The following is a 13825-nucleotide window of genomic DNA, read 5'->3' as shown; positions in this document are numbered from 1 at the left end:
CTCAAAATGTGATAAACTAAACAAAACCCACGAAATATAAGCTTCTGCCTAGCACTTTCGCATATGCAAATGATCGGTCGCTTCTGCGGTGTCGCTTCTGCGGCAAAAGTACGACTTTTGCAGAGACCACTGAAAAAATCCGACCTCTCACACCTGCGGAAGATCTTTCGCTTCTACGACATTGCATGTGCAAGGAAACCTCTACATCTGCGCCCCTCTCGCTTCTGCGCCAAAACTACCGCATCTGCGTCCTCGTAGATGCGTCCATTACTCTGCATCTGCGGACAACGCCCACCTCCAACCTTATTTACAGGTGCGACCATGAATCTACTTCTTCGACTACTGCACTTACACAAAACCAACCGCACGTGCGCAACACCAGAACCAGCAGAAACCATCAACCACACATGAAGGAAAAATGGTCTGAAACTCATTCAAAACACACTCGAGCCCCTCGGAACCCTACCCAAATATACCAACAAGTCCTAAAACATAATACGGACCTACTCGAGGGCTAAAATCACACATAACAATATCAAAATCATGAATCGCACCTCAAATCAAGCTCAATAAACTATGCCAAATTTCCAAATTCCAAAATCACCTTCCGGACCTAACAGAACCATCAAAACCCTGATCCGATGTCAAATATATAAAAGTCAAACTTGGTCAACTCTTCTAACTTAAAGCTTTTGTAATGACCCGGCTGGTCGTTTTGAGCAATTGTGTCTGGTTCGGCAGTTTGAGGTCATGAGTAGCTTCGCATAGTGTATTATCACTTGTGTGCATGGTCGTCTTTGGTTTTGAGTTATCCGTAATTGATTTTGAAGGAGGACTCCCACTTGAGAAGCTTGAAGTTGAAAGAGTTGACTAAGTTTGCCTTTTGAGTATTTGACCTCGGATCGGAGTTTTGATGATTCCGATAGGTCTAGATGGTGCTTTTGGACTTGGGCGTATGCCCGGATTTGTATTTTGATGTTTCTAAAAGGTTTCAACACCATTTGGCGGAAGTTGGCAATTTAAAGGTTTAGAATTTTCCTAAGTTTGACCGTGGTTTAACTTTAAGGCTATCGGTTTGGATTTTGGTTTTGAGACTTGAAATAGGTCTGTTTCGTCATTTGGAACTTTTCTGCAAAATTTGGTGTCATTTGGAGTTGATTTGATGTGGTTCGGACGCGTGGTTGCAATTCTAGAAGTTCTTGAAGTTCATTATGATTTTCATGCATTTTGGCATTCTATTAGTGATCTGGAGGTTATTTTGGTGTTTTGATCATGCTAGCAAGTTCGTGTTATGTTTTTAGACTTGTGTGGGTGTTTGGTTTGGAGCCTCGGGGGCTCGGGTGAGTTTCTGAGTGTTTTGTTAAGAATTAAGTGTGCTGGTACTGGTGCCATCGCAATTGCGATGAGCAGGTCGCAAATGTGACCATCGTATTTGCAAGTATTTTCTCGCTTTTGCGAACCTGGGGTTGGGGAAGGGACCTCGCATTTGCAAGGATTTGTTTCGCATTAGCAAACACAGGGGCTCGCTTTTGCGACAAGCTACTGGGTGAGACTTATTCGCATTTGCGAAGTTTTGTGTCGCAAATGCGACTTTAGCAGGCCTGGTTGGGGTCGCTTTTGCGATCATTTCTCCGCAAATGTGACATCTGCAGCCTGTTTTTAGTTGAGTATTCCGAAACTTAGCTTTATTTTATCATATTTTGAACCCTAGACTCAGTAGGAGGCAATTTTGTGGAGAGATTTTTATACCAAGCTATTGGGTAAGTGATCCTAATCAATTTTCAATTATGTTTCATGATTATATATTAGATTTAACATCAAATTCATAAGAATCTAAGGGGAAAAAATAGAGATTTTGTCAAAGTTGTGAAAAATAAAAATTTCGGAATTGAGAATCGAATTGGACTCGGATTTGGAAACAAAGCACATATATGGACTCGTGGGGCTATGGGTAGTCAAGACCTACCCTTGGACCCGGGTTTTGACTGGGCGGGCCCAGGATTGACTTTTGTTGACTTTTTAGAAATTGTATAAAGATCATAGCTTTGTTAATTAAAATTGTGTTCTCTTGCATTGTTTCGTGTATTTAAGTCGTCTTTGGCTAGATTGAGCCGAGCGGAGGTGAATTTGTAAAGGGAAGGCTAATTTGAGTATTGATTTGGCCGAAATGAGGTAAGTATCTTGTCTAACTTTGTGTGGGGGAAACTACCCCTTAGAATTCTGGTTGATTGTGCTATTTATGTTATATGAAAGCCGTGTACGCAAGGTGACGAGTGGTACATGAGCTACATATGGTATTTGACCGGTGTAGGTTATCTAGACTCTTTCCATGCCTTTAATTGAATTTTCATGATGTATTATATCTCACATTGTTAATCTACTCTTACATGCTCTATTTGACGTTGTTAGCACTTATTGTACCTCCTACTTGTTATTTCGCCCTTGTATGCTTTAGTTGAAGTTATTGCCTTCCTTATTGTCTTGTGACCTCTTAATTGTTGAGTTCCTTCCATGACTCTGTGCTTATCTGCTACTTGCCTTAATTGTTGTACTTGCACACCTTAGTTGTCACGTGCTTCACTTGTCCTGTTGCTTTTGTAATATTTATTGCATTCCTTGATTATTACGTGGTTCCTTTATTGCCGTGTACTCATACTCTTTGATAGTAAAAATTCTTGTAAATTGAGTTATTGGGTTGTTGTTGTTGATTAAAATTGTTTGTGGATCAGGTTGCACGCCGCAACGGTTATGATATGGTAGAATAAGGGAAGATTTAATATTGATATGGTGGGATCGGGTTGCGCGCCGCAATGGATTATATATGTAATATTTATAGTGGAATAAGGGAGGATTATGATATTGATAAATGATAATATGGTGAGATCGGATTGCGTGCCGCAACGGATTTTATATGTGATTCTCGATATTAATATGGTGAAATAAGGGAGGATTATGTGTGTACGGTGGGATCGGGTTGCGCATCGCAGCGGATTGTGTGTATTGTACTTGTTGTTGTTATTGTTGTATTTTGTGTGAGTCATGCATCCTACATGAATCGTTGTATTATTTCAATGTATCAATTTGTGCTCCCGTGGTAACATGGTGAATTGATTTTTAAGATGAATTTACTACGCAGAGTTACTATCTCATACCCTGTTGAGTTGTTGATAACATAACTGTTTTAAATAAAAGAATTTGGGCGTGCTTTCCTTATGTGACTTTAAGTTAAATTCGTCGTTTCATTCAGTACTTTACTATTCTTAATAGTTTTCATATTTCACTTTAATTGATTTCTCAACTTAAACTTCGTTATATGTCTGATGCTCGTAGTTTATTTAAAAGAAATAGTTATTATGTTTTAATTTGACAAATTTTATATTATATTCAGTAGCTTATCCGATGCTTTATGTTATTTGAAAATGTTATTTTCGTCACCCAAATAATTTCTAAAATAAACTCATTTTTTCATTGATTTCCTACTGAATTCAAAAACTGTAATTATACTTATTGTATATAAATAGATACCTCAAACATTTTTATTAGCATTTGACATGGATGTTATGTACATGGTAGCACGTGGGTATTGCCGTGCGAAAGTGATTTGGAAAATGTGGGCACAAGGTGCCATACGTGTGAGGTTTGAAAGTTGTGACTTATAAGTTGAGATTACGAAGAGTGGTACTTTGGGTAATTCATGTTGTAGTTCGTGCATAAGGAATGATTTGACTGATTGAGTTGTACCCCGACTATGTTGTTGCTTAATTACTTGGTTGTATCTCGTTGCCATTTGTGCTCCCATTATTTTCACTGTTGATTGTAATTTTTGATCCTTCTGCTATTGGCCTTACATTAATGTTCTTTCCTTTGTTAGCTTTATGATATATCCTACACAGGTTTTCATGTCTGGTAGGTGTCTTGACCTGGCCTCGTCACTACTCTACTGAGGTTAGGCTTGATACTTACTGGGTACCATTGTGGTGTATTCATGCTACGCTTCTGCACATTTTTGTGTAGATTCAGGTACTTCGGATTGAGTTGGTTTTGAGACTGTTGTCTGCACGGCTGGAGACTTCAAGGTATACCTGCTCGACATTCGCAGGTCCCGAAGTCACCTTCTGTTGTATTTCATTTCCATTGTTTCCTATCATTCCAAAATAGTGATGTATTTATTATATAGTTTTATTCTTAGAAAGGCTTATGACTTGTACTACCGGTCTTGGGTTTATGTAACTGATGTCGGTTCAACTACGTTATTTCAGATATTATTTAATGTATTGCAGATAAGATTAGTTAAATTCCACTATTTATCAGTATGTCTTAGGCTTACCTAGTCTTAATGACTAGGTGTCATCACGACATCCTACGGTGGGAATTGGGGTCGTGACAAGTTGGTATCAGAGCTCTAGGTTCATAGGTGCTACGAGTCATAAGAATATTTAGTAGAGTCTTTCGGGTCGGTATGGAGATGTATGTACTTATCTTCGAGAGGCTACGGAAACTATTAGAAAATTTCACTTCTTTCATTCCTTATTGTGCGGCATTCATTCAGCTTGAAGCATATATCTTATATTCCTTTGTATCCAGTCGTGTATGATATTACGCCCTCGGTATGAGCTAGGCGCCGACGGTTCGTGATGCTGTGGATGGACCACGAAGGAGACAGGGATGCTCAAACATTGTCTCAATGTGTCATCCATATTGAAGATGCGGAGGTATTGAGAGATCATTCAGTTGATCACGTGGGGGTGCTGCGGGTTCTGGCATCTGGTTGATAAGTAGGAGCTTGGGAAGGTCTAATTGGTTCACGAGTCATCGCGATCATGGTAGGGTAACGAGGTGGATGTTGATTTGAGAATAGTTTGTGGTATTAGAGACTATGTGGTTCGTATGGGATTTCTACTCTGTGGAAGGTACATATTATCATTCAACGCACTGGAGGAAGTGAGTTTGGCTGTCACGAGGATGGACATGCGCTTAGTAGATGACTTGGGGTATCTTATGATGGGTGTTGTACGAGTTGTGAAGGTTAGTATTATGGATCATCGGATGTTATGTCCTATGGCTTCGCGCCAAGTGGGGGAGTCCACTATCGACAATCAGATTGCAGGGTCATGTGTTATATCAGTTTTGGCCTGATATGTATATGTGTGGTATTGAAAGGTTCCCCAAAATTTGTATATGATTAAAATATGAGATTTGCGTGGGATAATGCTGGGACTTGCGGTATTTCTGCATCATTAATATATCTACATTTCAGTATCGGAGAGGTCAGAGAAGCAATTGCAGATTCACAGAAGGTCTCTTCAGCGTGGGCATCTCGGCTACGGCATTATGGGGTGCTTAAGAGGAAATATGGTGGTTTATGATCTTCTGGGCTACGTGGTTCGTGCTAGGATTTTCTGCATTGAGCTCTGGTTTTGGGATCGTTGTGTATCAACAGGAAGAAGTGTTACCCAAAGGAAAGTCGAAGAGTATCCGAAGAAATGGGTCAGCTCGGTGGTGTTGGGTCAGCATAGCGATGGAAGTAATTGGTCCTTTTTGGGTGGTAATTCTCTACTGGTTGTTGTGGTAGTACTCTTGGGTTGGACGGTTTGTGTGACTCGGTTGAGTTGGGGAGATTCGGTCCTGATGGATTAGTTATGTGCGGGCGGGTCTCGAAAAGTTCTTGATGTTGTCGGCCACGGCTTGAGTCAGTTGTCTGCTACGGGCATAAGGAATATGTTGTGCATTATGGTTTTTTGCTAGATGGATATCAGAAGTTAATTAAACGCTGGCATTATTGGATATCACATGTGAAGAGCGTGCATTTTAGGAAGGCACCTCATGTTTTGGTTTGCGGATGTTTGGCTAGTAGTATGGTGATTACCAGGTTTTGAGGCTTCTGAGGTCCGGGTTTTGATACATAGCATGGGAGACTGGCGTGGGTGCTTTCGTAAGATGATGGAGTGTGAGTGATGTATCATCCATTTGAGTAGCGTAGTTGAGATCGGGTATGGAAATTATGGTATTCATGAGGTTTCGGGGCTGGATGTCCTCGTAGGCAGACCATTTCTTGGTTGCGGATTGTGAAGAAATGTTGAGAATGGGATAACTGATGGAATATATTATGGATAGGTTGCTATGGACTTTTGGAAGGATATTTACTTGTTTGGGAATGATCAAAATTGGTTTGGGGGCTATTTGAAAGCCCAATGGGAATATGTATTCTATATCGGATCGGGTTTGGGTACTCTTGTGAAGTTGATATCATGGTCATGTTACCGAGTAGAATGGATATTATTTGTGGCCCCAGTCTATGTTATGTGCTCCTCTCTTATGCTATGATGGGCTGTGAGGTTGTATGATTATTCTCACGCATGTTGTAATCCCGTTTAGGCCTTATGGCGATATGGGCAAGATGGTCCTCGTGATGTTTATTTGCTCATTGCACCTTAGTTGTGCTTGCTTTCCTCCATGTTGTATTATTTCTATTCATGTTCCCACGATTATATTTGTGCACTCCATCGTGCTTGATATCGGCATTCATGTGGTCAGTGAACCCGAGAACTTTGGCGTGATAGGTATCCCTATGTGGATTGATATATTTGGGATCAGGCTGCACACCGCAAGGGATGTTATGTGGGATACCCTTTCCCTTGTGTTTATTTGGTGTTTTGTTTTCCCTCTGTGGGATGAGTTAATGAAATTGTACTTTTGTTGTTATATCTGTTGTACTTGTTAGATAGTCCCCGTACCTTGCTTTCCTTCTATTTTTGTTGCATATCTGAGTTATTAATGGTTTGGTGTACGGACCGTATTGTGTGAGAATCCGTGTGGTTTCGGGGTGAGTTGTCAGTTGGGTTGCTTGTATCGGCTGAGATGAGGTTTCTAGACCTGAGATTTGCACTATCGTATCGAGATGAGGAGTGTTTGGAAGGGTGATGCTATTTCCGCTCAGAATTGGTCAATGGCCCTTGACGGACGAGAGAGCTTCTGGCTTGTTGATTTCATTGGTGGTTATGAGTTTTTGCATGTTCTTTTATCTTGGGCAGCGTTGCGGAGGTCCGGAACAAAGTTTTATTTGATTTGAAGTGTATTGTCGGTACCAAGATTGTTATAGGACAACTATGGTGGTCGGAAGTTATTGTAGCGGGGATTTGAGTTGGGTGGAGCATCATGTGATTGTACCCTGGGTTAGGATTGTAGCTCGATTCAGCTTGTTCAGGCTTATACAGTATATTGATGCGAGATTCGGGTCCTATGATGAGTTTCAGATGTTGAGGATTGGGTCATGTCCTAAGGCTATGGACTAAGGATGAAGTGAAATCTTCAGATAAGTGGCATTGTCAGGCCAACATAGATTGGGGTGACGTGGAATCACCCCGGGTGTATGTATGGTGAGCTCATGCAGTGATTTGATAGCTTTGGAACGACTCCTGGCACGTTCGAGGACGAACGTATATTTAAGTGGGGGAGAATGTAAGGACCCGACTGGTGAGCAATTACATCTGATTCGGCAGTTTGAGGTCATGAGTAGCTTCGCATTGCGTCCGACTCCTGGAGTGCTAATTACTAAATACAAAAGGTCGTGACACACTCTACTCATGTATATCTCTTTAAAAACATTAACAATTAAATTCGAAAATAGTCATTTGATAGAGACACATGCATATTTACAGGATCAACCTTCTAAATCTTATTTTAAGTGGCACCGCTTTAATATTCATACAAGTGGAGCTAGATGTTTTTCTTGTTATTGCATACAGTTAATATATTTTATTTGTTATGTTTGATATTTTCCTTGGAATAAGTGTTATCCTAAGATTATAACGAGATTATAATATAGGGGTTAAATAATGAAAAAATTCTTTAGTTAATATACTTTTATTGGTAGATGTTTAGTTCATTATTAAAATTGAAATATACATGGCATAATAAAATGTGTTGGTTTAAATTAGGTTAATCTGGATAAACTTTTCAATTTTAACCCGGCCTTCCTTAAACACTTTAGAAGAAAAGCACTAAAGAAGCGCAGATGTGTCACTTCGTTATTTAGAGCCCGTTTGGATTGGCTTATTTTAAGTGCTTTTAAGCCAAAATAACTTTTAAGCCATTTTGTAGTGTTTGGATAGAGTAAGAAAGTGTTTTTAAGCACTTGTTTTTAAGCTAAAATGATAAAAACAAGCCAAAAGCCAAAAGTTAGAATTCCTAACTTATGGCTTAAAAACTATTTTGGCTTAAAAGTCACTTAAAATAAGCCCATCCAAACGGACTCTTAATTTCGGGACGATTACCTTTTGTTTTGCCTGTAAAGAGGATGGCTTTAGTTTTAAAACCAAACAGCGCTTAAACTCTTGAAGAAATTTCAAACTCATTGCCTTGACTAACATTTTGAGAAGTCATTCTTTCCAAATGAATGTTTGCTGAAAAAGAGAGATCATCAATTTAGCTGTTGATAAAGTGCACAAGCTTACAATCAAATGATAATATGATCTAAACAAACCAAGAAAACAAAAAGAAAAGAAAGAATTGTGAAATTTCGGACAGAGTACCAATTAGTCCACTATAATGCCTAAATAGAAAACAAATCAGCAAATGCACACTCTTTCAGCAGCTGCATACACTCGTAAGGCTGAATTCAAGAACCTTAGGAGGCACAAAAGCTGTTGAATTGGATGAATATCTCACGACTTACAAGTTGTAACTCGGAGGTCCAAGGAATCAAGGGGTCTGCACAGTTGAGTCCTTGGACTTATTCTCTTCTGAAGATGGCCGATTATCGGAGTCAGATTGTCGGACTTCTTCTATCATTCTAACAACTTCATCCATGGTGGGTCTCATGTCTGGCACCCTTCCAACACATGCCATGGCAATTTGAAGCATCTGCACCATCTCCTCTTCGATGTTCTGAAATCTCATCAGTTCGACATCGAAGACCTCAGCGGTCCATTCTTCCCTGACGACTGACTGCACCCACCTAGGGAGATCAACCATGTCGTCACGCCCTGGTGATTGAATTGGTTGCTTCCCTGTAAGCATCTCGAGCATTAGGACACCGAAGCTGTACACGTCTGATTTATGAGTGTGCTTCCGTGTTTCAATGACCTCAGGAGCGCGATACCCTGGATGACGAGATGGAGCTGCAGGAAAGTTCATAACAGGCGCTAAACCAAAATCAGAGACACAAGCTTCCATATCTTGGTTGAGGAGGACATTAGAGGATTTTATATTTCCATGAGTAACTTTTGGACCACCCATTGAATGGATATGGGTGATCCCTCTTGCTGCTCCAAGTGATATTTTCACTCTTGATTCCCAGTCCAGTGGTGTCCTTCCAGAAGCAGCCCGGCTCCCTGTTATGACATTGGAATTCAACATGGAATTAGATGAGCCTATTCAGTTTCTGCACAAGCAGCATTTTAAACATTGAGAAGTGAATTGATACAAATTATGAGATCGCTCCCAGATTTTCGGTATCTACCAGCTTTCAGCTAGAATAGCAGCAAGATGTGTAGCTAATGAAGTAAACAAGACATCAGAGATATAAGAAAGTTGCCAAGAGCAAAATATGGCTAAGGATCTCCATACCCTGCCTCACGTAGAACAACTACATATAGACAAACATTAGAAAAAAAGATCCCCATATACATGCATATACACCCTGAATATGGTTTCCTCATTTTTAAGTTTCAACCAGAAAAAACCAGTCTTCAACTTTCAAGTATGAATTAGAATGGTTCAGATTCAGTATGAATATATTTCTGTCATCAGTTTGGCACAGTTTGTCTCCAATGCAAGAGTCCAGTCATTGAATCATAAAAGTGCAGTTTGTCTCCAATGCAAGAGTTCAGTCATTGAATCATAAAGATTGTATCAAGTTGATCTACCAAATACTGAGTGACAGAGAAAGAAAAAGAGGAAGAAGAAAATGCATTACCATGCAAGAGTAAAGACAAACTACCCCGTGAGAAATAGTCATACACAAGTAGCTTTTCATCCTTGGAGTAATAATAAGCACGCAAGGGGACAGTGTTTGGATGCTGCCCAACTCTGCCAATAATCTCCATCTGCTGTTCAAAGTCCTTCTTCCCAACAATGACTTCTTTTAATCTTTTTACCACCACTGTCGTTGACTCCTCCAAAATAGCCTTGTATGCAGTTCCAAAACTCCCCTTTCCTAAAACTTCAGCAGAAGCCCTTAGCAAGTCCTCAAGATCAAAATTGTAAGAGCAGCCTTCGAAGAAAACCAGCTTATTTTTCTCAGCTTCTTGTACCCCACTACCAAACTCTTCCCTGGGCTTTTCACTTCTGCCTCCGCTCGAGGACTTCCCTTTTAACACACCTCTACCACTGCTTTCTTTCCTTTTTCGACAGCACAAACACATGACTAGAACCACCAGAAAGAGGAGCAAAGTCCCTCCAGCAGCAATAGCAATAATAACTCCTAATTTCAGTTTCTTCTTTGAGCTTTGTTTGGGAGGAATGTTCGGGGAAGGGGACGGTGGTAAAAGAGGGGAACAGGGATTTAAGGGAAGCCCACACAAGAGTGAGTTCCCCTCAAATGAAGAGTTGGGGAACTTTTGGAGGGATGATGGAATAGAACCATTAAGATTGTTGTAGCTTAAATCTAAATGTCTAATCCTTGGGAGGGTGAAATTCGGAATTGGTCCAGAAAGCGAATTATTCTGCAAGCTCAAACCGGATAGTTGAGTCAAATTCTGAAAAGTGACGGGAATCTTACCAATGAAAGAATTATATGAAAGGTCCAAAACATTCAGTTTATGTGAAAAAGAAGCAGGAATAGGTCCGGAGAAGTTATTGTGCTGGAGGAAAAGGTATTGGAGGGAAGAAAGTGAGGTGATCTCCACAGGAAGATTTCCATTGAGTCGATTTGCTCGAAGGCTGATAATCCTTAAAGAATCCAGCTTTCCAAGAGTATTTTGTGGGAGTGGACCAGCGAGTCCAACTCCTGGAAGTCGTACAGCCACTACGTGGGCCCCATCTTCACTACAAGTAATGCCTACCCAAGATGAGCATATAGGGGTGGCAGGACTCCAGTTGATCTTCGGGCCATGGGGAACTGCAGAAGCAAAGGCAAGAAGGGCCTGCTTATCAGAGTCTAGATCACCAAGAGTCAGGGGAAGAAGTGTTGCTACAACCAAAAGGGCAGGCAGCAGTTGACAAGCTGAGCAGATTCTCATGAGGAAACATTCAATTGATTGAAAGCAACAATGCTGCCAATGATGCGGTTTACCTGGGATAGTACAGCAGATAAAGAACGTGAGATAAGCAAACGCAACAAACATAAAGACGACAGCGAGAGAATGAGAGTATACAACATCACATTGACTTCACAGACACATAAGCCTTTAAAGTCTCTATAGACTTCAGTGAGACGAAGTAGAAAGAATATTTGGATTAGTGTTCTGGATCAAATGAGAAACGAACAGAATTCCAATAATTTTCAATAATGTCAAATCACCACAAATGTGCAACTACATTTTTCACTAGCTGCAGAAAAAGGCCAATAAAACAAATGACTTTTCCATTTGAGAATGAAAAAAAAAAATTTAGTCTGCCAAATCTCAGAATGAGTTTGATGCATAAAAAATGTGTTTGTCACAAATCATATTTCATAAGAACAGCTTGCTGATTCAAAAGCTCATCAATCTCTTATTTACTTGGATCGGAACCAGCGATCCTGTAAACTGAAATAATAGGAAGAACATACAAACATGCAGTATCTTCACATATTACGTAAAAGAACATACAGAGTTGAATACTTCGGATAGTAGATACAGTTATCTGTTTTGAGACAATAAAATGGGGATATTCTGAAATAGATTTTGAGAGGTTCAAACACAAAAGCGTATAAAATGGCAGAAACGGATTAAACCAATGATTTTAGAAAGACAGAAAAAGGGTAAATATAAATCTACAAATGAGTTTCAACGCAAAGATAGTTTTCTTTTTTGAAATTTCTCAATAGTATTTGAACAGAGCACAACCATCACTAATAAGGTACAAAGTGAATTTTGACATTATGATTAAAGTTCCTCTAAACCATAATAAAATCGAAAATGATAGCCCACAAAATGGCTGAAAAAACTTTGAATGAATAAACTAAAGAAGCAATATCCTAAAGCAAAACACAAAATGAGAATCCAAGAGAGGGGAAAAGCAAAAACATAAAACCTTTTTTCTTCACTTTCTATACCACAAAGTAGTGAAAAGGCTTGCTTATTATACAAGGAAGTGGGTGCAAATTTTACAGATGGACGAATGATTGCAACAAAAATAATTTTTAAGAAAATAAAAGGCGAGGCACACTATAACCAGGCATTAATTGGAGCACTAGTGTCATCAGAAAAGTAAGAACAAACGAGAAAAAAACTTTTTTAAGACTTCAATTTCACAAATTAAAAATCTCAAGGCCCCAATATCTTTATTTGATAAGATCTCAAACTGGAACTTAGCAACTAATTCCAAAAAAAAAAAAAAAACCTCAAGGAAATGTTATTTTAGGATACTTTTAGTACTCACAGTAGTGCTCTCCAAAAATTTACAAATCTTTAACACCTCAAAAATGTTGATTCAACATTTTCCAGCAAATAGAGAGTACCCAAATACAGAAACATGGTCTTGCTAATTGTAAAACAGATCTGTTACCAAAAGCAGCTGAAATTCACCAAGCTGAAGAAATGCAGGAATATAAATTTCACAAACAAAATTAAAAAAAACACCAACTGAATTATAGTACCTCGAAACATTTGGAATTTCAAGAAAACCCTTGTCAGATGGGGTAAAACAATTCTAAGATGAATGCTGAGGTGGGAGGTGAAAATAACAGTTCCCACAAACCTTACGGGAACACAGGTGTAGTACCCACATATTTTGTTCAAATTGAAGAATACAAAGATGGAACAGTGAGGAGCTGAAGCGTTTTTGGTTAAGGTGAAAGAGTAGGAGTTAGATCTGTGTTAGCAGCAGACAAGAGAGCAAATGGGAGAATTTGCAAAGAGAATTAGGTGAAGTGGAAACTCTGCAAGTGAAGAAGAAATGCAGAGTGAGAAGAGAGAGGGGTGGTTGCAGACTTGCTCCAGTAGGGTCCCTGGATTTAGGCTTTTTGTTAGGAGATACAACTAACTAACTTGTATTATGAACCTTTAAAAGTAGTACAATAATAATTAATTGGATTAATAGTCTGGCCAAGCCGCAAAAATAAGTTTATTTGAGAAGTGCTTTTGGCGAAAAATAGTTTGTGTTTAGCTAATTAATTTGAAAAGTACTTTTGAGCAGTTTGGTCAAGCTTTTAAAAAATGCTTCTAAGTTTTTTTTCTCAAAAGTATTTTTCAAAAAAGTGTTTTTGGAGAAAACTACTTTTTTCTACTTTTCTAAAACTGTTTCTGCTTGTGGTTCTCTTCAAAAGTACTTTTTCTTACAAAAGCTTGGCCAAACAATCAACTTTGAAAAATAAATATTTTTTTGTACTTCTAGTATTGGTGAAGTTTGGCCAAACATGCTATAAGTTATGTACTACTATTATAATCTGCTATTATAACTTTCTTTTACCCTATTAAAAAAATTTAAATATGTAATAGCAGGGTAATTATTATCTTTATCATATTTTAATTGATATTTATCAAAAAGCATAATTTATCTAATAAATATAATTTATCTAATAAATGATTTGATTGTGTAAATATTTTTTACAATATAAATACATAGAACTTAAACTCTAGTTAATTTGCCAATATTTTTGTTTATGTTTGCATAAATAAATACCATTGTAAAACGATTTTCTATAAACAAGTGTATGAACACGAAGATTAAACCTTAATCTCAA

At 38.7% G+C, this 13825-nt stretch overlaps 1 protein-coding gene across 1 annotated transcript; it reads right to left on the bottom strand.

Moving 5' to 3' along the window:
* Positions 1-8398: 8398 nt before the first annotated feature.
* On the bottom strand, positions 8399-13115 carry LOC104089062 (probable inactive receptor kinase At5g58300). The gene is made up of 3 exons (XM_009593873.4): positions 12740-13115; positions 9917-11233; positions 8399-9332 (listed from the first exon to the last, which is right to left on the bottom strand). Exons 1-3 carry the CDS (start codon positions 12747-12749, stop codon positions 8701-8703), a joined length of 1959 nt encoding a protein of 652 aa, XP_009592168.1. The 5' UTR covers positions 12750-13115; the 3' UTR covers positions 8399-8700.
* Between the last annotated feature and the right edge of the window lie 710 nt (positions 13116-13825).

The sequence above is a fragment of the Nicotiana tomentosiformis genome, chromosome 7 (genome assembly GCF_000390325.3).
Source record: "Nicotiana tomentosiformis chromosome 7, ASM39032v3, whole genome shotgun sequence".
Lineage (NCBI taxonomy): Eukaryota > Viridiplantae > Streptophyta > Magnoliopsida > Solanales > Solanaceae > Nicotiana > Nicotiana tomentosiformis.
This window is presented reverse-complemented; position numbering and strand designations above follow the sequence as displayed.